Here is a 26,624-nt window from a genome sequence, read left to right as displayed (position 1 = left end):
ATGGTCAAAAGGTACTTCTTAAAAGTGAGTATTTGCCTAATTCCTAGGTGGCTCAATGTTCCTTACCTGGTTTTAGATCTAAGGATTCCATAGGTTGATGTTGTGAATTGTTAGAGATGAGAACAAGGTTTCATTTCTTTGATTTAAATGCCTTTCATCCTAGACAAGAAATCGCTTTGAAGGCACCAGGTCAGAAGTGGAATCGCTGATGAAAAAGATGAAGGAGAATCCCCTTGAGCACAAGACCATCAGTCCCTACACCATGGAAGGGTACCTGTACGTTCAGGAGAAACGTGAGTACTGGTGGTGAACGATGGCTTGGGGTACACTTAGGCCTTTTGCCCGGGAGGTAGAGGGTGTGTCTAGTAGTGCCTCGCCTAGAGCACAGCTTCTGTAAATATAGATTCGGGTGATGAGAGTAGCTGATAGTTGAGTTTTTTAAGGGAAAGATACCTAAAAGGTCTTGTCTACCTCCCCGTGATGTGTTCTGTTTTCTTTGTAACTGGAAATTCCCTCAGGAACCTGGAATTCATTGAGGCTCTGTGGTGGTTTTTTTCTCCTTAATATCACACTTGACGTGCCTGAACGCTCAGCATGGCTTTAGCTGTCGCACGCTTGGCATAGAGGCTCTGAAAGGGCCTTGCATGCTAGACCTTACTGTCTATCAGTAGTCATATCCTTGGGTAGACTTAATATGGAATGATTTTGTTCCATTCAAGACTTGGTTTGGCAAGGACCAAATAAATAGTCATGAATTAGGCCTTCTCACCTCCTTTCTTCAATTGCTGTCATTTCAACCCTTACATTTTGTGAGTAGAAACACAAACTCACTCCGAGAGGTAGAAAGAGAAATCCATTGTCCTGCCAATGTGATGTCAAGGAAAGAAACACCAGGTGCTGCTAATCCAGACTTCTTTGTGATGACTCATAGGCTACTGCGATAGGTCTGGGGAAAGGCTTTTTGATGGGGCCGTGCTTTGAGGGTAGCACTTCCAGACTTAGCTCATGGAGTGCTAGGGATAGAAGAAGGTCATTTTTTTTTTTTTTTCTTTAATGGATAGTTCTCCTAGTCTTCCATCCCTCCTTTTTCGGTTGGACATGTTAATCCTCCCAGATTTTTGCTGGTTTTGTGCTCTTTACTGTCCTTCTGTTGATTCAGGGTGAGGCAAATGTCTTCACTCCTAGAAGCTTACTAATGGAACAGAACACTTGATTTCAGTGATTATTCTAGTTAGTGATTGCTCAAAAGTTTGCTTGGCCCTAAAATTGTTGCCTGGTGACAATGGGGGCAGTAGCGGGGTTTGAGTTTGGAGGCATTGGTTATCTTGAGGGTTTTTATGCCCTTTATTCTTACAGGGATGAGCTTGTTGAGGTTTATAAGAAGTGGAAGGTACTTTAGTACTGTGTTTTGTGTAGACCTCAATATAAGGTGTTACCTTTTTTACCCAATGAGAAGATCCACCCCAAAAAGTTTAAGGTCAACTTGAATATAGTTCAGTGTCCACTTACAATACTTAATTTATTAATATTATTCACTTACATATATGTAATCTGCACTCACATTAATAAACCAATTTTTTTCAAACACTTCACATGCTTTTTAAAAACATGAATGTCTTGATAATCATTAGAACCAGATTTTAACTCTCAAATACATGAGTCTAGAGCATATCAATGGGATACAGCTCTTTTCATTTGAAAGTTTTGGTGACTTATTACTTAGAAATAATTTGAAATGTGAAGAAAAATTGCAAGAAGAGTATAATGAACAACTATATGCCCTTTATCTAGATGCATGAATTTTTACCATTGTTCCACAATTTATAGAGTTCTTTCTCTTTCTGGGTGTGTGTGTACACACATCACAGTCACAGAGACACACACACATTGCCGTTGTTTCTGAATCGTTTTGGAACTGATTCCATACCCCATGCTTCTTTACTTTAGTGTGTATTTCTTATTCTTTTTATGTAACCACAGTATAGTTTCCATATCCAGCAAATGTAACATTGATAAGATATTTAATGTAAATGACAGGTCCTATTCCAATTTTGTCAGTTGTCCCAGTAATGCCCTTATAAAGCATTTTCTTTTCCTTCTGTCTAGATAGGACTTCAAACTGCGTTTGTCATGACTTACTCTGTAATAATTCCTCAGCTCTTCTTTGTCCTTCATGACACATTTTTGAAGAGTGTAAGCCAGTTCTTTCCTAGAATTTTCTTCACTGTGGGTTTGTCTAATGTTTCCCGGTGATTAGATTCAGGTTAGGCATCCCTTGTCAAATCCTACATAAGTAGTAACATTTGTGTTCTTATCTGGGTACCACATCTAGTGGCACAGGATGGCCATCTGCCCCTCAGTGGTGATGTTAATTTTGGTCACTCACTCAAAGTATCATTTAGTTTATCCACTGTACAGTCACTATTCTTCCCTTGTAGCTCATTAGCAGTGTATGGGGAGACCCCTTAAGACCATATCTTTCTCATCAAGCTTTGCTAGAGTTAGCATCCACTGGCAGTTCTTGCCTAAACGGATGGTTACTGTGATGGTTGCAAAATGGTGATTTCTCAGCTCTGTCACTCTTCCACATTTATTAGTTAGTGTACTGCAAGGAAGCGACCACCCTCCCCTCCTCATTCTCTTCTTCTCTCCTTTCTTATCCATCCATCCATCCATCCATCCATGCATCCATCCATCCATCTTATTGTCGGGATGGACTTAAGGATTTCTGTTCTATTCAGTAGGCTAAATCCAAGTCCAGTACTGTTCTTATTTGTTTGAATGCTCAGATGATTTAAGATACAGAACTTTAGGAATCTTTGTGTTGTGCTATCCTTGGAATTTTTTCTCTGAGCCACAAAAATAAATTAGAATGGTTGGTATTTTTGTCTTTGATGCTTCAATGTAGACACTTACTGTGTTGCTTTTTACTTTTTTCATTTCCTACGTGATATTCCACATTTGCTATGGGCACTGATACCCTGAAAAATAACTACTAAATCTTTATTAAATCTCATGTTACTACTTAAAAACAACAGCAACAACAACAACAACAAAACCATTTCTGCTCTGTGATATCTTTGAGCATCTAAGGCTAGTGTTGATTGAGGACCTTGGAGGCTAATAATGCTGATTATGCCTTCTTCCTCTAATAATATTTTGTTATTCAAGATAAAGTAGTTAGCCAACTACCAGGTAAAATCAGGATTTGACTGAAGGGCATCTCCCTCTTTCCTGAGGGATAATATTGAGGGACAGACTCCTTAGATTACATTTGGGTATTTATAGTTACTTCCATTTACATCTTTGTGTCAGAGTTTGCCTGTCTGCTTTTCAGATCATCTTGAGTCTGGTAAAGTACAGATTAGGGGTTTGGCAGTAGGTCAGAACCTCTGTATGACTTTGTAGAGAGTTGCAGAGCAGCTGTGTGGGAAGCATGAAGTCATCACACCAGATGGGAACAGTGACAGGCACTTTGAGGAGCTTTTCTGTGTTCTTTCCTCAATCATCTTACTTCTGTCAGGGGAGAAGGAAACTTCAAGTGGAGATTGATGATGGGAAAGAGAATTGATTTCCCCAGGGAACCTCTACTTCCCTTGTATTTTAAGACCCATTGGATGCAGCATTTAGTGGGAAACAGTTTTCCTTGGTCCCTGGGGAAAGCCCTGGGTCAATTCCATTTCCAGCCCGTGGGATCAGATTTCTGCCTGTTCCAGTCTAGCTGGTGGAGATTACATTGCCCCTAGAAACAGTTTAAGGGTAGGTGAGCACTGTGGGTTGTGGGCTGTGTGTGTTTCCAGCATGCTTTGGACACATAGAGATGTTTCATGGGAAATACTACCTTGCAGGTCACTTTGGAACTTCTTGGGTGAAGCACTACTGTACATATCAACGGGATTCCAAACAAATCACCATGGTACCATTTGACCAAAAGTCAGGAGGAAAGGGGGTGAGTTCGCTTTTTAAATTTCATGCTTGATTTGCTTGGCCAACATAGGATGGTTATAATGCATATGTATAGCAACACCTTCAGTGTGTCACTGTCATTTTCTTTTTTTGTTTTTTAAGTTTTTTTTTTTTCTACTGAAGTATAATTAGCATACAGTATTAAATTTCCCTTCAGGTATACAGTATAATGACTCAACAATTGTATACATTACTCAGTGCTCGTCCCAGTAAGTAGACTTTTAAACTCCTTTATCTATTCTATTCACCACCCCCCCCAACTCACCTTCCTTCTGGCAATCATCAGTTTGTTCTCTATATTTGAGAGTCTGTTTTTTTGTCCATCTGGACATTTGCTTTTTCTTTGTTGGTTCATTTGTTTCTTAAATTGCACATTTAAATGAAATCAGATGGTATTTGTCTTACTCTGTCTGACCTATTTTACTTAGCATTATACCCTCTAGGTCCATCCATGTTGTTGCAAGTGGGAATACCTCGTTTTTTTTCATGGCTGAGTAATACTCCTTTATATATATATCCCAGTTTCATTCTTTTGCATTTGGCTGACCAGTTTTCCCAGCACCATTTGTTGAAGAAGACTGTGTTTTCCCCATTGTATATTCTTGCCTCTGTTGTTGTAGATTAATAGATCATATAGGTGTGGGTTTATCCGTGGATTCTCTATCCTGTTCCATGGAGCTATATGTCTGGTTTTGTGCCAGAACCATACTGTTTTGATCACTACAGCTTTGTAGTGTATCTGGAAATCTGGGATTGTGATATCTCCAACTTGTTCTTCTTTCGCAAGATTGCTTTGCTGTAGTTTTCCTTACTTTTACACAATAGTTCTAGGAGGAATAGTACCCTAGACAGTAACTATAGCAAGGTGAGTATTCTTAGCTTTAAGTTCTATTAGGAGCTGCAACTAAGAAAGATTCTTGTATTTCACATATATACAATATTAAGTATGTCAAATGTGTTTAGATGCTAGAAATTCCTGGATGGCCTTGTCCTGTGAAACTGATGGATATCACTCTTACTTGATACAAAGAGGGCTGCAAGCTAATGGTTTAGGTGTCCTGATTATCTGTTGCTGTGTAACAGATCACTGAAAAACTTAGCAACTTTTTTTTTTCTAAAGATTTTATTTATTTATTTATGTGTGAGAGAGAGCATGAGCGGGGGAGAGGGAGAGAGGCAGAGGGAGAGGCAGAGGGAAAGGGACAAGCAGACTTCCCACTGAGTGGGGAGCCTGACACAGGGCTCGATCCCAGGACCCCGAGATCATGACCTGAGCTAAAGTCAGATGTTTAACCGACTGAGCCACCCAGGTGCCCAAACTTGCCAACTTTTAAAACAACACCAGTCATTTTAGTATTTCTCACAGTTTCTGAATGGGTCAGGAATTGGGCGAGCATTTGGATGGGTGCTTTGGGCTCAGGGTTTCTCAGGGGGTTCCAATCAGATGGTAGCAGGAGCTGGAACAGTGAGGGTTTGAAGCAGCTGAAGGCTGGTCAGCCATGACTCTCTTTCTTTCTCCTGATCTCCTTCCTCCCCTTCCCTCTTTCCAGCCTGCTCTGTATAGTCTCAGGGCCTGTCCATCTGGTTTCTCAATGGGAGATAGTTTGGATTTCCTCACAGCATGGTGGCCTCAGGGCAGCTAAAGATGTCAAGAGTGAATATTCCAGCAGTGAAAGCAGAGACTGCATGTAGCCTTAGAAGTCATAGAGCTCTGTTGGTTGAAGCAGTCCTAAAAGCCCCCCAAGCCCACCCAGTTTCATGGCGAGAGGATGCAGACCAGCCTCTTGATGGGAGGAATATTACAGTCACATGAAGAATGTGTAGGATAGAAATACTCTTGCAGCCGGCTCTGATCATAGGCCCTGCAGGTCACTGCTGTAGAGCTCCCCACTGTGCTCCAGCCTTTCTCCTTTCCTCTGGGCTTGCTAGCTGCAGCCTGAGCGCATTTCCTCTTCTGGTGATGGGTCTTTTCTCTCTGGCTGTTCTTAATATCTTTTTTTCCTTTTGGTATTCTACATTTCATTATGATGGTCCTATGTATGATTTTTTTTTTTTTTTTCATTCTGTTGTGCTTGGGAATTTGGGGCCTTTCTGTATTTGGGGATGGGTGTCTTTTAGTAACTTTGGGAAATTCTTACCATTTATCACTTTGAATTTTGCCTCATCCCCATATCGCCTTCTGGACATAACTCCTTTGGAAGATAGCTAAATATTTTTAACAGAAGCGTTTATATTTTTCATCTGTTTGTATCTCTGGATTCCATTCTGCATAATTTCTTTGATTCTATGTTTAAATAATTTTTAAGCTGTATCTAATATGTTGATGAATTAGTCCCCAGTAAGCATTCCATCTCTGGTACTTTCTGTGGTGCACTGTGGTGCAGTGTGTGTGTGTGGGGGGGGGGGGCATTACAGAGGCTAAGAGCATCAGCTTTGAAATTAGACTGCCCGGCTCAGTAATGTTAGATGCATCTGTCATTACTGTTGGCTACTCTATCAGGCTGCCCCTTTGCTCTGTACCACTTCCAGTTTTTCTTCCTGGCTTTCTTTTACTTAGTCCACAATACAGGAATTTATCAGCATCTCTTTTCCTTCCATGTATTACAAAAGAATACACCAAAGCTCTTTTAATGTTTCAGGAGTGGAGTAATGCCAGGAAAACAACATTGTTTAAATATAGAAACATAAAGAAATTTATGGAGTCGGAAGAGATATTAAACATTAATCACTAGGTGTTCCCTAGTTTTTATACAAAGGCAATAGTTAGACTTGCTCCCTTGGGTTGAGCCATAGTCCTTTTCCAATCCTGTCTTTCTAGAAATGAGCATCACTAAATTATTCTCTCACACAGTCTTTATTTTGGGGCTTTTGACCTTGTGCTTTCCTAAGCCTTAAAAGAAGAACTCTTGTGTTTGGTCTTATCCCACTGGAAAGTGAATGACAGAGACCAATTATGGTGGATGTTTGGGACTCCCACGTCTTCAGTGAGTTAATAGTAAACACATCACTGGGTTGTTAAGAAGTTTATATGAATTAGTATATATACTCTTGGAAGAGAGCTTCACACACAATGAGTTCTGCATTAGGAGCTTGATAGTACAATAATTAATTTTCCTAATAATTCCTTAAATTTATATTTTTCTAAGTCCATGTATTGTCTACATTATCCTGTTTGATCCAGTTTTCTCCTTCATAAAGGAGGAAATCGAGGTCTAGAGAGAGCAAATGATTTATAAAGCCCATAAAACTGATGAGTTACAGAGCCAGTACTCACAGCCTGATTCTGGAGTCTGCATCTCCTGAATTGGAGGTTGCTGCTGCTAGTAATAGTAACAAGAATAGAAAAATATATAAAATAGTGGCTCTCCCTGGCATCACTATTTGCTCAGCTTTCTGGAGGTGATGTCATCTCAGTTTGTACAGGAGAATCATGTGACATCTTTCTATATGATATATGTGTTTGTAGAGAGCTCTCCTAGGAGGTGGAGGTAGACTTAACACAGGTAATAGGGTGGGTTTTTTTTCTCTCTAACATGCTTTTTCACTTCCCTTTCCTTCCTTCACTTTGCTGTCCATTTCATTTGATTATTTTCCTGTAAAACTACCTGCTTTTCTCTTAGCTTCCAGCAAGGATATGTGAGCAGATTTGTTCCGTCATCTTGGAGACTAGACCCTGTGTGTGGTGGAAGAGAATTCCCCTGTATCCTAACCTCTGAGTTGAGGCAGCTCTCTCTGTGTGAGGTCTGGAGCAGTCCAAAGGTGACCTTGTCCCTTCCCTTGCTTGAAACCCTTCATTATGTTTCCTGTGCTCTCAGGTTATGGACCACAATGTGCATGATCTGGCTCTTGATTCCCTCAGACTCTTTCATGCCAGTTTGCCTTTTGCTCTGGGATTGAGCCGTATTGGCTGGCTTTCAATGCCTCCCAGGCTCCGTGGATCCTGACCACAGGTCCTTTCCACCTGCTGTTCTCCACCCCCTAAAAAACACAGTAGATGTAAGGCTTGTGAATATAAACCATCTCTTGCTAGGTCTTCTGTATTTTGTGTGGTATTGTGATACTAGGGGGTGGTTAAGTTTTACCATAAGCAGTCACATTTCCTATTTCAACAAATAAGGCATGTTTGCTAGCTTTCCCCCTTGTTTAGAGAAAAAGATTGGCAAAGGCAGGAGAAACATGAACCCTAAATTCTTACATGGGAAAAAGAGAAGAAATCAGGAAGAGAAACCCCTATGTTTTTAGGCAATAAAAGAGCACTATGTGATGAGATTGTTGGATTACCTTTGTACAATGGGATACTACTCAGCAGTAAAAAGAAACAAACTCTTGATTTGCACAACATAGGTGAATTGCAAAAAAATTGTGCCAAGTCAAAGAAGTCAGAAATAAAAGGGCACATACTGTGTGATTCCATTTATATGGAATTATAGAATATGCAAATTAATCTGTAGGATAAGAAAGCAGATTCAGTATTTGCCTGAGGCTGGACTGGGTGAAGGGATGGAATTCAAAGGACAAGGAAACTTCTGAGGGTGATGGAAATGTTCATTAGCTTGATTGTGGTGTTGATTTTATGGAGAGATACAGAAGTTAAAACTCATAAATTGACATGTACAGTTTATTATACATTAGTTACACTGTCATAAAGCTGTTAAAAACCTATTTATTGAGCATATCCTCTGTTCTGGGGCCTATTTGGGCTCTGGGAACACAGGAATCAGCAAGAACAGACACAGTCCCTGCCCTCAGGGAGCTTAGAGTATAATGAGGAGGGAGACATGATTGAAATCATTACCCTCATCAATGGACAATTCCAGCTATGATGGTGCTATGTGAACATGTCTTGGGGATATTTGACCTGGTCCAGGAAGGCCTTCCTGAAAAAGTGAAGGCAGTGAAACGTAGAAACTCAGAGTTGGGAGGAGACTGCAGGTCATCTGGTTTAACCCTTATCAACCCTGCAAATTAGGGGCACCTGGGTGGCTCAGTCAGTTGTGTCCAACTCTTGGTTTTGGCTCAGGTCATGATCTCAGGGTCATGAGATCGAGCCCCCCATTGGGCACTGTGCTCAGTGAGGAGTCTGCTTGTCCCTCTCCCTCCCCCTCTGGCTCCCCCTCTGCCAGTCTGCTTTCGTGTGCATGCTCTCTCTCAAATAAATTAATTAAAAACAAACCCAGCAAATTAAACCTGTTTCAAACATTATCAACAAGAGTTTATGTAGCATGGGTTGATGCTGTACCATCGTGATGTGCTAGAACTAAATTAAAACTAGAGATGTTTGGCTTCAAGTATAACTTGGTTTATAGGTTTTAGCTTCGTGAGGCTTGTGGCTGAGGGAAGGTTTTTGATCAACATTCCACCTTCCTGTGGGTCATGAACACTCAGGCTTGAGAAGATGGAATAATCACCCCTGTTGATGTGGCACGTTTGTGGTTTGCTGGAGAGGCACATAGCATAGCCCATGTTCAGACCTCATCTTGATAGTGTGTGTGCTCCCAACAGGGAGAAGATGAATCCGTCACCCTGAAATCCTGCACCCGGCGGAAAACAGACTCTATCGAGAAGAGGTTTTGCTTTGACGTAGAAGCAGTAGACAGGTGAGTAGCTGTCACACTTTGCTCAGGAACAGATATTACTAAATTTGGATTTTTTTACCTTTTCCATTCAGTCGGGGCTTTTCTGTCCTCGATCTCACCCTACCCCTCCTTTTCCAGATACTCAGTTTGGAATAGACCTCAGGCCAGTTGCTGGTCTGCAAGGATCAGCATAGTTTCTCCCCTCTTGTAGGTTCAGTGATGAGCCTCTGGTTTGGTTTGCTTTAACATTAGGGCTTTCCTGAGAAGTAATGTGTGTTATCTTAGGAGGTTGAGTAGATGTTTAAAGAAAACTGCTTAGCATGATTATATGAACTATTTGAGATTTTTTACTTTAAAAATATTTAATTTTTTAAATTTAAAAATTGGTCCAAAAGGAATGGGGTAAAGTGAAGGATGGAACAAGTTGTACTCATTTAAAAAAAGATAGCTTTTAGTTGTAGCATTTCACCTACCACTGTGTGTATGCACCAGGAAAGACAGCAAACCACTTGTAAAATCACTTTTTGCAGAGGGAGCTGCGTGTTGTAGTCCTCAATATTTATGGAGTCTCATTAAGTTGTACCATTTCATGGTGTTAAGCTAGTTTGACAACATTCCAATTCTTTGAAACACTGTACTTGGCAACAGGTTAATTCCTTGAGTGAAAGCCACATGTTAAGTGTATTTGTGCTGTCTGTTCAAGATCAGCAGTGCCAGCATTAAAGATCCTTAAATCTCAGGATGATTCTCCTATAATGCCATTTCTCCCTTTATTCCAACACACACACACACACACACACACACACACACACACACACACACACCGCTTTGTGAAGTCAATACTTCTGCCTTTCTGGGACATTGACTTAGGGCTACTTTTTCCTGATTCTAGAAGATGGAGAGACTGAGTGCCTTCTGGGGTGTTGGCAGGTTTGGAATGCCTTCTTGTGCCCTGATGTTTCCCTGCACTGTGACTACTGGAGGCTGCTCGAGCTCCTGTAGGGGGAGCATGCCCTGCTTTAATCAGGAATTCATGGAAACTACCTCATCTCTTCAGCACTTAGTCATTATACCTTGGACTCTCAAGTTAGGCAGTCAGGGTCTAAATTTGGACTTTGCTGCTTCGTAGCCATGTGACTTTCAGCTATAACTACTTAATCTCTCAGGGCCTCGATTTCCTTATCTGGAAAATGGAGATAGTAATAGTACCTAGTTCCTAGAATTCTAAGGATTCAAGGAGATAATGCATGTAAAATGCTTGGCAGGGTGGCAAATAATAAATGCTTAGCAAGTGTTAGCTGTTACTTGTTAATTAGCTTGTCTTGCACGTTCACCAGACTTGATTATTTTGTAAGGTTAGACTCTAAATGATGAGAAGTAAGCATAGTTTGTAAAGAAAAGAGAATACCCCAGTTCTTGACCATGTTTGGGGGTGTGGGAGGGTAATAGGGAAGGGGTGCATGAGGACATAGGTTGAACTAAGGTAGCATAGGGGAATTGCAAAATGTCTGCCTCACACCAAAATTGGTTATTCTTGGTTTTAAACAAATCCTAACTCAGGATGCTTTAAGTACCTGTATGCGTCTCTGTTCTCAGTATGGAATCTAAGGGAATTCATATTGTTGGCATCCATGAAAGAGGTGGAGAAGACGTGTATGTTTAAAAGCAGAGTTAGTTGTTTGATGCTTGTCAACTGTTTCTAGAGACTATTGTCTCTTTGTATGGTTATTTGGAAGAAGGTGTGCCTCACATTGCAGCTGTCCCTTATTTGAAAACCAGTTCGGAGATGATTTCTGAAGCTGAATCGTTTCCTGTTTTCTTCCTCAGAAGTTTTCCCAGAAGTTTTAAGAGAGTTGCTTTTGAGGCAATTAAAACTCAACGTGGTGCCTCCTTCTCATTTCCACCTTGCAAATACTTCCTACCATCTTTCCTCTTGATTATATCCTTGAAAGCTTTGCAAGTCCCAATTATAAGCTGAGAGCTTATAGAATGTGTCACATGGAACATACTGAGTGGGTTTGGGAAGTGGGTTTCTCCTAAGTTGCTCTCTCTGGTTCCCTGGGGGTGACACGGAGGGGTTTCAGTAGGGGTTCAGAAAGAGGCTGCTAAATTTCCTCTTGGTAAGCAGGAAGTGAGTAGCCAGTTCTGTTGTATTGCTTGTATTTTAAATTTTCTGTATATTGTGGTGTTGGGACACCTTAAAAACCTTTCTATCTGGGGAGAGACTGCCCCTTCCAGAGCTACTAATTCTTAGAGATCAAAGGGCACAGCCTGGAGGGTGCCATTGACATGCAAATCAACCAACCCAGAACCAGACCTCCTCCACCAGGCCCTTAATCCCCAGGAGGCAATATTCCTCTGCTTTAATCATCTGAGGTCCAGGCACCAGGCGAGGAGGGCCACTCCTATAGCTTAGAACCCCCTGAAATTATTCAAACTAGCCAATAAACTGTTGACCCTGCCCTGCTTTGCCTTTCCCTTGGAAACTCCAATAAGAGCCACCACCTAGGCTCTCCCATCACTTCTGCTACTCTAACAAGTAGCCCCATGGGTGCTGGCTCTTTCCCACATGGCCCTGTTAGGTATGCCATGTGTGCATCCTGTTTCTAGGACCTGGGAGTTTAAGAAACTTTGTTTTCTGAGCTTGAGCGTCTTCTGTGACTCCTGTCACCTAAAATAACACAGAACATGTACGAAACACTTCTCTGTTTTTTATATAGGTCATTATCTTTGATCTCAAAGACTAGGTTACAGTTGGGCAGCATTTTTCCTTATCTGTCTCCTGTTTTGACTTAGTGTCTTTCTGCATTTTTCTTACCATCCAGGAAGGGACTAAGGAGAGAAGGAAAAGCATTTCCATGGGTTCATTGGCAACATTCCCGGGAACTCTGCCCAGAGTCCTCTCCTCTGGAAGATTCCTACACCTTGGTTTTTCTCCAGTGTGCTTTAGCAAGGAATTGATTCCTGTGGCCTTTCCAACCTGTGCCTTACTCAGATTTCTCAGCTGTACCTGAATGGCTAGAGAGGTAGAGGGACAAAATGCAAGTGTAGCACCTAGGAAATGTGGAAATAAAAGAGGAAATGGTTATATTTATAAATGTTTATGTAGTGGCTATTAATGTTTTACTCTGTTAAGGTATACATACATGCTAAAGTAGTATTTTTTGACTTAGAATATATGACATGGTGGGTTTTTAGGGTTATTCTGAATACTTACATCTTTTAGATTTAGTGCTGATATTTTATGTTATTTTTTAACAGAGGCTATAGCCTTTAGGAAGTGATATTCCAGCAGGTCAGTATTTTTGAGTTGATTACATCGGCATGTCTTACTGTGTAGTGAGAACCACCTGCACTCAGCATCCACAGGGGTGCTTGTTAGAACTACAGCTTCTTGGCCCTGCCCCAGACCTACACAGTCCATCTGACTTTCCTGGAGGGAGACTCTGAAGTTCACTTTTGGAACAGGCTCTTCATTTGTCTTTTATTCTCACTAATAATTGGTGCATTAAACACCATGCCTATCACAATACAGATTTTTCAGAGTATAAAAATGTTTCCTTATTAAAAACATTGTAACAAGGAACAACAGTAAAACAAACTCAAAAAACTGAGGCTTCTTTAGGAAGGAGCTTAGTTCTTAACTCACATGGAGAAGAGTATAGCTAGTAGAAAAGGTGATTTCCAACCTCTGATAACAGATGACCAGGAAAAAAGCAACAGCAGAAACCATCGTAAAACTCACTTAAGTTAAAGGTGGAGGAGGGGTGAGGGAAGCAGCAGTAAGAGAACACTTTCTAGAAGCTGAAAGCTGTTCATACATTCTCATGTTATCTTCACTACAGTCTAAGGAGGATTGTGCTCCAATTAATCCACGTTACTGGTGAGGAATCTGTCGTTCAGAGGTGTGAGTCTTCCCCCGGGCTCAGGAGGGATTTGAACTGAGGTGCATGGGCGCTCACCACAGGGCACCTTGCTGCCTCAAAACTGAGGATATGTTAGAAACGTTTCCAGCGTTAAGCCCAGCGCTGTCGGTACTTGGGTTTCAGAGATACCACTGAGTGTTCAGCTTGCTGGATGTGAAATCTGAGAAGTGCTTTCTCACTGTAATCACTTGCACGTGGCATCATAAACAAATGGATGAACTAACGCTGCAAACTAGCTTCTGTTCTTATATTTACTGCCTTGTGACTTCCAGAAAATCCTCACATGGCTAACAGTTTAAAGAGGCAGTGCAGATAGAGCACAGACGCCAGGCACGTCGCATACAGGTTTCCCATGAATGCTATTTTTGGCAGGTACACCTCTTCTCCCTTTTATTTTTAAGGTGACACTCATTTCTGTTTCTCTAGGGAGACTAGCATGAGTCAGAAAGCAACAGTGTCATTTATCAGTTGATTTCATTGTATCCCAATGCATTGCTGTTTATTTGTTCCTCCTGAAATCCTGATGAAAAGGGGTTAATCTCTGACATTTACATTCTAAAGGAAGAAGTGCTGTGACTCTTTGACCCATGAACAAGCTGGAAATCAAATTAACTGTTAATTCAGAGGTATGGGATTTAGATCCATAGTTCTTGAATTTTGTGTCCGAGGTTCTCTGTAAACTGAATACATTTTAGAAATCTACTTTTAATTCTTGTATCTAATTGCTTTTCTTTTGATATCTCTACTAGGCCTATAGTCTCTTCTCAGTATCTTACACCCTTCTATAGTAACTTTACATAATTACCTAATTCCACATAATCATTTTATCTGTCCCTTATTCTCTAGTGCCTTTCTTTGATTCCTTTTCTCAGAACTAGTTTTGGGGGGAGGTTCAGACCCGAGAATTTGTTGAAGACCACTGGACTCTTCTGAGTAAATATGTCACAGGCTGATGTTTTCATGTCTTTGGCTTTCCTTCAAAAGGGTTTTATTGTTACCAACATTGAAAAGTTAACGTTAGTAGAAACTCTGGTGTCTTTCTTCAATTCCAAAGTGAAAAGTTGTTTAGGTCAAGATATCATGTCCATTAAATCAATGTGATACTGCTTTGAATTTACCTTCTGTTTTTGTTTTTAAATTCACTTTCAGGACTCTAGCATTAAGACTATTATAGGGCTTTAAATGAGTGTGTACAACTTGGAGTAGTTGTAGGATGTTGCCACAATATGGTACAAAGAGGAATATTTTTTTACTTTCTTAGAAGATGTTTAAGAGTTGAATTGTGTATCCCTCAATTCATACCTTGAAGCTCTAATCCCCATTATCTAAAAATCAATATTATTTGGAAACAGGGTCTTTACAGAGGTCATCAAGTTAAAATTAGGTCATGAGGGTAGGCCCTAATCCACTATGACTGATGTCCTTATAAAAAGGGGTAATTTGGATACCAAGTAGATATGTACCCAGGGAGAGCATCATGTGAACATGAAGGCAGAGATAGTGGTGATGTGTCTTCAAGCCAAAGAATACCAAAGACGGCCAGTAAACCCCCAGAAGCTAGGGCAGAGGCATGGAAAGGATTCTCCTTCACATACTCAAAGGGAACCCACCCTGCTAACTGCTTGCTCTTGAACTTCACAGCTTCTAGACCTGTGAGATGCTAAATTTCTGTTGTTGCTGTCAATCAGTTTGTGGTATTTGGTTAAACCAGTACTAGCAGCAGCAGTACCCCTGAGAGCCGTTTAGATGGGCCAGCATACATTTGTTGAAAAATCCCATTGGCAAGAAGCCTCACTTCACAAACAGCATATTGACATAAACTATCGTCCTTACTCTGGATACGCTTGATGGTAGCCTAAGCTTTCTTTAGCTTAAAAAAATATATATATCATTCTTTCTTATGTCTTAATACAGGAGCATTCTTTGGTGTTTTTGTATTACCTTGCCATAGTACCGAGCACTTGAAGGTTTATATTTTATATTGGTTAATTGAATAAAGACTAGATTTACCATTTTTTTCCTTAAAGTATGTCACCTTTTTTTGAGGGAGTTCAATGTAAAATTCGTGGGTAGAAATGGGATTCCATCTAAAAGTAGCTAATAGTGGTAGTGGTATGTGAGTTACTGATACTTGCCAATCGGTGCCTCTCTTCAGTCACTCTGAATAATTAACTCCACCATGCAGCATCCTATGGAAATTAATGAGCAGAAGTAGAGAAAATATTTGTTCAAGCTAAAGGATCATAGTGGCAGTCTTCTCCCAGCATCTCTGGATTTGTTTAAAGAAATTTCTCACAGATGTGACACATGGATATTTTCTTCCATATGTTTTCCAGGAGGAGCCACTAAACCATATGGAAAATAATAGAAATAAAAGGCTTCGTTTTGATGCACTGAATCAATGTAGTCTCTTGAGGGGTGGTGTTTATACTTGGGGAAAGGAAACAATTAGAATGCTTTATTTTTTCCAGGACTAGCTGACTCCAACAGAAGTCCATACATTTGAAGACGTTACGTGGAGTACTACACGCCCCATTCCCGGCATTGGCATGGGGGCCAAGACAAGCAATAGTCTTCACCTTCACGGAGTTTGCTTTTGATTTTAGAATGAGCAGACACAAATGCATACACATACGCATTCATGCAACTAAAGTATAAACTGCGATGTTGAGTGTTTCAGCAAACTTGGAGGACCCGAAAGCCGTAGGACAAATGTAACAAACACAGGGACTTAATCCTTCTGTTCTTACAGAGATTGATGGCATGACTGGAATACTCTGAATCCATTCCTTCTCTCCTTCCCTCCCTCCCTCATTGATGAAGCATAACTGCATGCCACAGATTTTACCAACAGTGGAGACTGAAAGTTTAATAAACACTATGAATCTACTGGGCTTTCCTTCTTAAAAGCTGTCACCTCACTTTGCTTTCAAACTAAACCTGAAGTCCTCCTAGTGCAAACTTCCCACGAATAGGTAAAGAAAGATGGCTTTTCCTCTGACCAGCACCAACCTGATGTGCCACACCCACCATCAACTCTTCTGTCGTCCCACTGTGTGTCCTGTGCGTTTGCACAGTGTATGAGCTTTTCGTGGTAGTGGTTGGCTGGTTGTTGAGTTAGGTATGTTCTGTATACCTCTGTTCAACTCTAAATTTGTGTGTCTGGTCATTTGCTTCCAGAGGCACGATAACATCATTTTCTACAGTTTATAATACAGTACCTTGTGCATGTGGTTGTTTATTTTGTTTCTTATGGACATGTAATTTTTGAGTTAGACTATTTGTTCTTGTCTTTGGGACTTTGGTGAACTATTTTGTAAGATACTACAGGAGCTTCACATGTTGGATGTTATCTAAATAAAACTTGAGCAAATACTCAGATAATCTGCATTCCAGTATAGGTAGGGTGAAAAAAATTCCACGAAAATGAAAGGTTGGTTAAAGTAAGAATAGTGGAGGCTTGGAAGTTTTACGGAAGATCTGAGAGTCTGTGCGACTCTGGGCAAGGGCTAATCATACCTCCCTTGCAGGATTGTTTTGAAGATGGAATATGATAATACTCCTTCCTGATGCAGTCCTGTGTTGGAGAAAGTTGTGCTTTTGAATTTTTTGTCTCTACCCCAGTACCTGGGAATTCATTGTTCTTATGTTGAACCTTTGCTTTGGTGGGTGTTTCTTTGAACCTGTTTTTTTCCTTTTTGATGTTGTTCCTTTTCCTATAGTGTAATGATTTTTCAAGTCCTCTGTAAACTAAGAGTGAATACAGGTGCATTAAATGTATATGTGCAAAGAGGCTGCTAGGGGAAGGTTCCGTTTTCAAATTATGTATGTGGTAACACACTATTTGTATGTATTTCCTATATAAGATAAAGAGTTTTATGCCTTTCTTTATGATTTATCATCTCAAAAGGGAACTGTACCAAGTTAAAATAATACTGTTGCTTCTAATTTGGTATGTGTCATGTGTGTATGCACTTGTTTGTGTTGGTGAGGTTGTGTGAGTGTAGGATGGTATGTGTTTTCCAAAAAGGATCACATTATATAACAGACTTGCTGCAGTGCTCAACCTCTAGATGGCAGTTTTGTATATTTATTAGTAACTATTAAGAAGGTCTAGTTGAAAATCAGCTGTCCTTTATACGTCAACAATTAGGAGTCAGTGTGTGGGGGGGGTCGTGTTTGTGCGCTAGACAAGAAATGATGGTGAATTACTCTTTAAAGAAAAGGTATTCTAAATTATTAATTCTTTGTCTAGAAATTCCTTCCTCTCACCCTTTTGTGATGGATCATTTCATACCCGCTTCCCTGTAAAAGCAAGCATGCTCAGTTAATCAAGCCTCTGTTTAAACATTACATTTTACCTTGCTTCCTAAATGAAAAGTGTCAGGCTCTTTGCTTCAGGGACGGCTTATTTCAGATGGTGAAGAAAACAGATGTGTGATTTTGGCTGTCTGATGTGTGCTGAGCACCAGGCAGACCAGCCTTTCCCTCTTGGGGCAGGGTGCCTTTATCTTTTGCAACAGATGAATCTCTTTTTCCTGGTTTCAGACTTCCCCTCTCCGCCCCTCCCCTTCTCACCCCTGGTTTGAAATAATATTTGATTTTGCCTTCCTGGTGGTTGGATTACAGTGCTGGTCTCAGTATCACTGACATTTCAGACAGGAAATGGCTTTTCCTTCCTCAGAGGGTGTTCTGCTCTAACTTCCATACTTGGGTGGGGGTAAATTGGGGGGAGGGGGAAGTATTGTGCTTTCTGGGTTGCTTCTTGGCTCTCTGTAAAATAAGCCAGTTGAAAAGTTCTTGGAATCTTAAATATTCATGCAGTTTGAACTTGTCATCGAGTGGTCTTCTTCCTCTTCTTCTTTTTTGTAAATTAACTGAGAGAGTGTTTACTCTTTGACTCTGGTTTAAGTAAGAATGGGACGTGGTGGCTCATGGATTTTACGGAGGGAGACTGGGGCGACCTTATTTGTACTCCTTGGTCTGCATACTGAAACTTGTTTTGCTAATGGCGAATGCCAGTTTAGTAGCCAACTTCTAAGTATTAAATGAGCTTTTTAAAAAAATCTAAACCAAAGTGTTGCTGTTAAATAAAATCTTAAGAGAGGAAACGAGTCCATCAGTATATTCCACTTACTTACATTTCTATTCACTATGAGCTAGACTAGTAAAAATAAAAAATTGATACATGAACTAATACATTTCTTGAATTAGACAATTTTTTCAGTTTGTTATCAATGGTAGTAACAAGTATTTTTGTTCTCCCTGAGTTTTGCTCATTTTGGCAATTAATAATGCTGTCTCTGGCTGCTGCTGTGTTAAAATTTGCTCACTCCTGTGTTCCCGGTACCTAGCGTCATGGCTGGCCCATAGTAGGTGGATAATGCAGCTTCATGTGCCAAAGATTTCTTTATTTGGGCTTCCTGGTGTTTTACGACAGCACTTTCCTTTAAAATAAAAATGTGGGAAATTATTTGATATGACTGGCAATATTTACTCTTGAGAGTATCATTACTGCTATGGTGCTCATTATTTTAGGACCTTTCCTCTCAAGAGGTTAATGCTGTAGGCTGTAATATGTTATAATTTATTCATTATTAGGATCAGATCCTTTCTAAATTGATGAGAACCCTGCTTCTGAAAACTTGCTAAGGTGTGTGTGTGTGTGTGTGTGTGTGAGAGAGAGAGAGAGCGAGCGAGCACAAGCTATGCTTCCTCTTTCTCCTTCCCTCCCCTTAAGGCTTAAGGAGCTGGTCACCATGGATCCCAGGGCCCATACACCGCATGCACATGGGGGCAGTACAGTATTGTGCTTATATATGGGCTTTGCTTCAGAGTCAGCAGACTGGGTTCAAGTTGACGCTTTGCTACTTACTAGTGGTATGACATTTTGCAAGTTTTTTAAAGAGGTATAATGATAATACCTACTTTATAAAGTTATTTTGAAGAATAAACAATAAGGCAAGTAAAGTCCTTAGCACAGTGCTTGGCACATTGTAAATACTCAGTAAATATTAGTCATAGTTAATGGGCCACTAGTTTGCAACTTCTGGTTTCTCTCTCAGTTTCTCTGTCTCTTACCTATAGCCTACTCACATCCTTTTCATGCGGAAGGATGTGTAATGCACAACGACCTTCAGTGGATCATTGTCTCGGTGCTGTAGAGTTGTGCATACTCATAACTTTTTATCTCTGCGTAGATTGATGTTGCCCTCCAGTGATGACACTGGGTCCTGAGTATTGGGAAAAAAGGGGAAGTAGCCCACGTTCCTCCTTTTTTGAAGAGCTGGAGATGCTCTGCTGAATTTGGCTGTGAGGTGAATCAAGAATACAAACATGCATCGCTGTTGGTTCTAATGCATCAGATGACTTTCTAATATGCCACCATAACTTGGGGTGGAGCTCAGGCAGAGACAGACACAGACACTAGAAGTTGCAAACTGGTGGTCCACAGACATGTTTGGTTTGGCTGGAGTAGTGTTTGAACCAACATGCTGAAGTTGGAAAAATCTGTAAATCCCCCCTCCCCCTGTGCCAGCTGTTTACAGAGCTGAGGAGTGGGTGCCTCCTTTAGGTGGGCCATATACTCTCCACTTTGCTGCAGTCCCCACCATGCCCTGTTGTTTCACTTTGATGACAGGTGACCGCCACTGCTTTGCCTTGCCCTTGCACCGTTATTTTTCCCATAGAGGGGAAGTCCTCTTTTGTTCCTATGACTATCAAAAAGTAAATGTGCAAAAGAAAAAATAAAGGGCTGCATGTTATAAGGAAAATGACACTGAACCTATTTTCCTTGGGGCAATAAATAATCTTTTTATTCAGTTTCACTCATTTTGCTTACTTGCTGTTCTCTTTAGACGTTTGAGTCTGTAATCTCATAGACAAGAAAGCAATGTCATTCTCTAAGATTATTTGGCATGACTTTGGCCATATCTTTGTGTAAATGAAGATGTCCTGAACCTTGAACCCTAGTAATGGTTGGGAACCTGTTTTCCCAGTAGCATTTTAGAAGCAAAGGACCAGTTCCTGTCCCCGGCACTTGTGCGGCTCTTTTCCGCTGTGGATGGCAGCCTGTTCTCCAAGCCTGCACCATCCCGTCTTCCTATATAAGCATAACTTGACTCTTACATATGCTGTCGTGTGGTTGGAAGCTGGATGATGAACTCTTGCCAACAGAAGACTTAGAGTCTTATGAATGAGTAACCCCTAGATCTTTGGATCTTTGGGGTTGATTTAGAAAGAATGGTACTGTTAGATTGTGAGTGTTTGTTTCAGTGGGGTGGAGTCAGCAACAGCATTTCCTTGTGCAGTGGGAAGTGGTGGAGTTGCCAAGCCACTGAGATCACTATTGTTGACTCAGATTCAGGAATAAGATTAGAGCAGGAAAGCTGTGGAGTGGCCCTGGAGTCAGGGCTGGTTGTGATTCTGCTTGCTCTCTGCTGCTGAGGAGGCTGTGAGCTGACATCGGTGGTCCCTGCTCCTGGATGTGGCATAAAGGGTGCACTGTTTTCCATGGGCTCTTTCTGGAGGCCAGAGTTGAAGGGGATATGGTACTGGGGTGCGGTTTACCCTGTGACAGATGAGTAATTTTCTGCATCTCCTCCCCTATCGTGTGAGAGGTGGAGTGTCAGCTTAGAGAAAATTGCAGATACTTGTTCACGGTTCTAAAGCTGATAAAGATAACAGCACTAACCAAGGATTTATTCAGAGTCAAAATGAGGTGCCGTATCTTACGTTGTATCTTAGGATTGAGCTCTAGAAAGGATTGCAAGTCCTTTGTTACTTCTCCCAACTAGTGGGCTCCTTGGCAAATTATCTAGAATTTGCTAAAGACCCCTTGTTTGTCATCAGTTATCCGACATTAATTCCAAAAGGGGGAAGTAGGCCACTTTGATGCTTTACTCAGGAGGAAAAAGGAAGTGGCCATGATGTCAGAGCCTGTGTGTCAGGGCAGCCCCTGGCCTGGCTCCCTCTGTGGTGGAGGTGTGATCCTCAGTGCTGTGTGTGAGTGTGTCGGGGGGGGGGGGTCATGTGTATCAGAAGCACCTGTGGCTGGTTTCTTTTCCTTTTTAAACTATATACACCTGCCCTTCTTCCTCCATAATTTTGATCCTCCTGCACACTTGCCATCTTTTTCCCTCCACCCACCCCCTCCATTTGCCCCAGTGATAACAACTAATTTTTCAGTGTGTCTGACACTTTGAAACACTTTATAAATATCTCATTTAACCTTCACAGTGACTCCTTGAAGTAGGTACTGTTTAAATCTGCATCGTAAAGAAGAGTATAGAGTAGTTCAGTTACTTGTCCACTAGGCCCTTACACGGCTAGGAAGCACCAGCATCAGGATAACTAGTGAGCCTAAGGGATGACAAGGCCTATCTCTTCGGTATTTAAAAGGCTTTTTCTTTTTTTTTTATTGAGGTGTAATCACAGTAAGATGCACAAATCTTAAGTCTATATCTTTATGACTACCCCCCAACCCCTGTACCTGTATAATCACCCAGATCAGGTTATAGAACATTGCTGTTACCTGAGGAGGTTTCCTTCCAGTCATCATCATACCTGTTCCCCAAGATGAAATCACTGTTCTGAATTCTGTCACCATAGATGACTTGGACTAGTGTTTGAACATGGTATCAGTGGACTCATGCTGTTAGTAGTTTGTGTCTGGATTCTTTCTTTCATTATTTCAAATATAAATAATTTATTCTCGTAGATGGACATTTGAGTTTTTTGTTGTAAAGCTTGGCCGTTAAGAATAAAACAGCATTCTTGAATGTGTCTTTTGATGGACATCTGCGCTCATTTCTCTTGGATGTATGCATAGAGGTAGAATTGCTAGGTCATGCAGCAGGTGAGGTATATGTTTAGTTTTAGTAGATAACGTCAAAATGGTGTTATCAGTTCTGTTTCTAGCAGTGTATGAGAGTTCCACCAGCTCTGCATTCTTGCCAGTACTTGGTATTAGTGGTCTTCGGAATGCTGTCCATTTAATGGGTGTTTGTTCTATTTCACTGTGGTTTCATTTGCATTTCCTTGAAGAGACATCATGTTGGGCCCTGTTTCTTATGTTTGTTGGCCATTTGTGTGTCCTTCATGAAGCACCTATTCATGTCTTTTATCCATTTTATTAATTAGGTTCATTTTTTTCTTATTTGTTGGCATTCTTTACATATTCTGGTTAAGAGTCTCACTGGAGATACAAACTACAACATCTTCTCTTTCTCTGTAGTTTGCCTTTTCACTCTTTTAATGGTACCTTTTTATGAATGAAAATTATTCATTTTGGTGAAGCCTAATTTCCTCATATTTTTTCTTTATGATTACTGCTTTCTTTCAAATTTTATTTTTTTAAAGATTTTACTTATTTGTCTGAGAGAGAGCATGGGTGGGGGGAGGGGCAGTGGGAGAGGGGGAAGCAGACTCTCCACTGAGCAGGGAGCCTGATCTCAGGACCCTGAGCTGAAGGCAGATGCTTAACAGACTGAGCCACCCAGGCGCCCCCATGATTAGTGTTTTTTGTGTTTTTTTAAAAAACTCATCACCTTTCCATGTCTTGAGTATTTTGAGGCAGAAAAAATGTGGAGAACCACTGCTGTAGAAAGTGAGCCATAGTCACACTGGACATCATCATACTCTTTTTTGGATTGGCTGTTTGAATGGTGTTCTGGTTGTGATCATATTTATGAAACACTTTAGGCTTTACAGAGCCCTTTATTGTTTGATCTTATTTGATACCATGCAGGAACTCTCTGTGGTACTTAGAGGAGGGCCTGGTCCTTTTTGATGGCAGAGAACTTGGGTGTTCAATATCTGCTCTCTGTGGACTAGGGCACCTTCACATTTGCTGTGGTCTTGTTTGCAAGGATGAAGCAATAGACTTCTGGGTTGAGATCCTGGCTCTGTGACTGTGGACAAGGTACTTAACCTAGTTGAGCCTTGTTTTTTTTTTTTTTATCTGCCCAATGGGATAATGAGAGTATATCTACCTCATGATGTAGTTGTCAGGATTAAATGAATTAATTTATATATAGTGCTTAGCACAGTATCTGACATACCCTCCTAGGTTATTATTATTATAGTTTTTATTCCATTATGATGTTTGATAGTATCATGATTCTTTGTAGAGCTGGAGAGAGCTCATTTACTCCAGTTCTCTTTCATTGTTTTATATTTTCCCTTTTTCATTGCACACCCCCCTCTGGAGAGTTCTGTTTCTCTTTCCTCCTCTCCATTTTTGTTATGAAAAGCTAGATGCATTTAAAACATGAACTAAGCTGATGCCCCTAGAAAAGTATGCTGTCTTATAGGGACTGACATGGAAAGTACAGGGTCATAGGGAGTTTTGCTTGCTTTATTTTGTTTTGAGGAATGGTGGCTAGTAGGGACATAGGGAGGGGGAATATGGAAAGAAACTTACTGCTTGATTCCAAAATAAAGTTGACTCTTTCACCTTGGTTCTTGGAAATTCACACATAAGAGATTTATGTAATTACGGTTTAAATTGTAATGAAGGAACAAAAACTTGGAGCTGAAGGAGTGTTTTCTAGATGCCTAGAAAGGATAGTACTGTGATCCAGATATACGTACATGAGACTGAGAGAAAATTACCTGAACTTGGTGGGGAGGGGCGACAGGATTAGAACTAAGCATATTAAATCCACTTTATTCAGTTCTGTACTACCCCCTCCTACAAAAAAGGGGAACAAAACCACATGTGGAAAAGAACTTACATTTTGATATTTCTTCTTGAAATGAAAACAAATCCTGTTGACTTTCCTGGTTACTAAGGCCAAGTGGCCTCTGAGTTTGTCTGAACTTCCTCTTTGTGGTTCTGGGTGGAAATCTCACACTGTGTGCCATGAAGTTGATGTGACATCTGCAGGTCCCTAAAATCTTGGTATGCTAGGCAACTATTTTGGTCTCACTGTTTGCTGGTGAGCACCTAGCAGGAAATGAACTGGAGACTTGTTGGCTGCTTGACCCTAGTGTATACCGGAGAGTGTCTTTGCTCTTTAGTGTGGGGGGACAGGAAGGAAAGGGTGGGGGCCTGTGGGCAGCCCAGGGCAGTGGGTCTCAGACCTAACTGTGCATCAGGATCACCTGGGGAGTTGGTTAAAATCCAAGTTCCCAGGCCCAGCCCAGAAATTCAGATTCAGTAAGGTGGTTTCAGGTTGAGAATCTCCATTTTAAGGGAATGCCTGATTCTGAAGCTGGTGGTCCAGGCACAACACTTTGAGCAACACTCAAAGATTCAGGTCCAGGGACTTGAGAGTTGTGCAGTGGACTGCAGGTTCATAGACTTTTTTCTCTAAGCCATTAAATCATTGCGCTTGAGGTTGAAGAGTAGAATCAGTCTGCCATGCCTGCAAGCCAAGGATCAGCTCTGTAGAGCCATGACTGCCAGGAGTCTGCAGACAGTGGGTCTGGTGCACTGAATTGGGCTCATGGTGGGAAATGGGCATTTAGGTCTGAGAATGAGAATTTCTGAGAAGAGGAGGGAGGGCCCTGGCAGGGGCTGTGGAGAAAAGGCTTACCATATTTTCTGAGTCCTCTCTGTGTTAGGGTGCCACTGCTCAGGATGGCCTTCACAGGAAGGACTGCCTCTGGGGAATTAATGTCCTCAGGCTCAACACCTTCACTCATCCACCCGCATACCCAGCTACCACCACTATTGTCCACCTCCACCCGTACATACACACAACACGTGCATACACACTTACACCACACCCCAGTGCCCCTCGAGTCCCCAACCCCCTTGTACTTACATGCTTACGTCTTTGAAAATGTTTTTCCTTAAAGGATATTGAGGGATAATCAATGAAAAGAAGCAGATGTGATATTTAAAATACGTTCAACATGAATAGATCTAGCATATTCAATGGAACTGTGGAAATAAGTCAGGACCAGTGATTATATATGGGTCAGAATGAATAGACTCTTGCTGAACAGGGTATGGCCAGGCCCATATGTGTTTCATTACCATACTGTTCTGGGATCATTAATGGTACCACAGACTCAGATGGCAATAGGACTTCATTCTTGCTCAATGGACCTCTTAATTCCTTTTAGGCTTTCTCAAACTTTAAAGATGAGGATTTAAATCAGTAGTTCTTAACTTTTTGAGGGTTGCAGTCTTTTTTGATAATGGGTGAGGTTGAACTGTTAATACAGAAAAATATATATACATTTGGAGATGGAAGTGTGGTTTATAGACTCTCTTGGATCCATCTGTGGACCCTAAGAACTCCTGCTTTAATGAGCACAGAGGGCTTTTAGCCCCATCTCCCAAGGACATTTTCATGGCTCAAGTCTCTATTTGTAGAATGCCATCTGTAAGGGGAACTCAACAAATACCATTTGGTATTGTGTGCAAGCTTTCTGGAGGGTTTGTGTTCAGTTAGAAAGAGCAAGCAGATTTCAATGAGAGGGTGAAAAGAGGTAATGCATGTAAAGAACTTATTACCTGACATGACAAGTATTCACTTAAAAAATGACATACATTTAATATAATTACAAAGCCAGTTACCTTCATAAAACATCTCCATGTCAAAAGGAGTTTAGAAGCCTTAGCTTAGAGGTTAGGAGACCAGGGTCCCACCAGCTTGGTTGTTTCACCTCTTTTTAATCTTGAGTCCAGTAATTCTGTTCACTTCAATATGTATGAATTGCAATCCTACTGTGAGTAAAATTCTCTGTTAGGCATTTTGGAGAATAGGAGTGAATAAGGCCTCAAGAAACAAACAGGATCTAAAGGAATCACTTTAATCATTTGTGTCCCTTAACAGTATGGTAATGAAACACATATGGGCCTGGCCGTACCCTGTTCATGTCTGCTGTGTTTTTTCCTAGCTCCCTGAGGGAGATGGGTTTATTGAGGGGCATTCGGGAGATGACTTCACTTTCTGAGACTTGAAGGCAGCTCTGGAAAGCTGTGTGTGTGCCTGACTTCGTGTTGTGAATCCCAGCAACCCCTCACTCTGTTGTATGGGTGTTTCTTGAAGTTTCACCTTCGTCAAGATCTCTCTACCTGTGGCACTGGGTTCATGTCTGTGTCCTCCTTTCTCCACAGGGCAGGGGTTATCACCATGCAGGCGTTGTCGGAAGAGGACCGGAGGCTCTGGATGGAAGCCATGGATGGCCGGGAGCCTGT

At 41.1% G+C, this 26,624-nt stretch overlaps 1 protein-coding gene across 5 annotated transcripts in view; it reads left to right on the top strand.

Moving 5' to 3' along the window:
• The window catches only part of ARHGAP26 (Rho GTPase activating protein 26), a 414,246-nt gene that overhangs the window by 130,197 nt on the left and 257,425 nt on the right, over positions 1 to 26,624 (top strand). For all 5 annotated transcript variants that reach the window (XM_032404464.1, XM_032404465.1, XM_032404462.1 and 2 more), the window contains 4 exons: positions 164 to 293; positions 3,849 to 3,949; positions 9,469 to 9,563; positions 26,544 to 26,622. In XM_032404464.1, the coding sequence (XP_032260355.1) occupies positions 164 to 293; positions 3,849 to 3,949; positions 9,469 to 9,563; positions 26,544 to 26,622 (405 nt within the window). The remainder of the gene's footprint in view (positions 1 to 163; positions 294 to 3,848; positions 3,950 to 9,468; positions 9,564 to 26,543; positions 26,623 to 26,624) is intronic.

This window comes from Phoca vitulina, unplaced genomic scaffold (genome assembly GCF_004348235.1).
Source record: "Phoca vitulina isolate PV1807 unplaced genomic scaffold, GSC_HSeal_1.0 scaffold6, whole genome shotgun sequence".
NCBI lineage: Eukaryota > Metazoa > Chordata > Mammalia > Carnivora > Phocidae > Phoca > Phoca vitulina.
The sequence above is the reverse complement of the archived record's forward strand: the minus strand, read 5'-3'. Positions and strand labels throughout refer to the sequence as shown.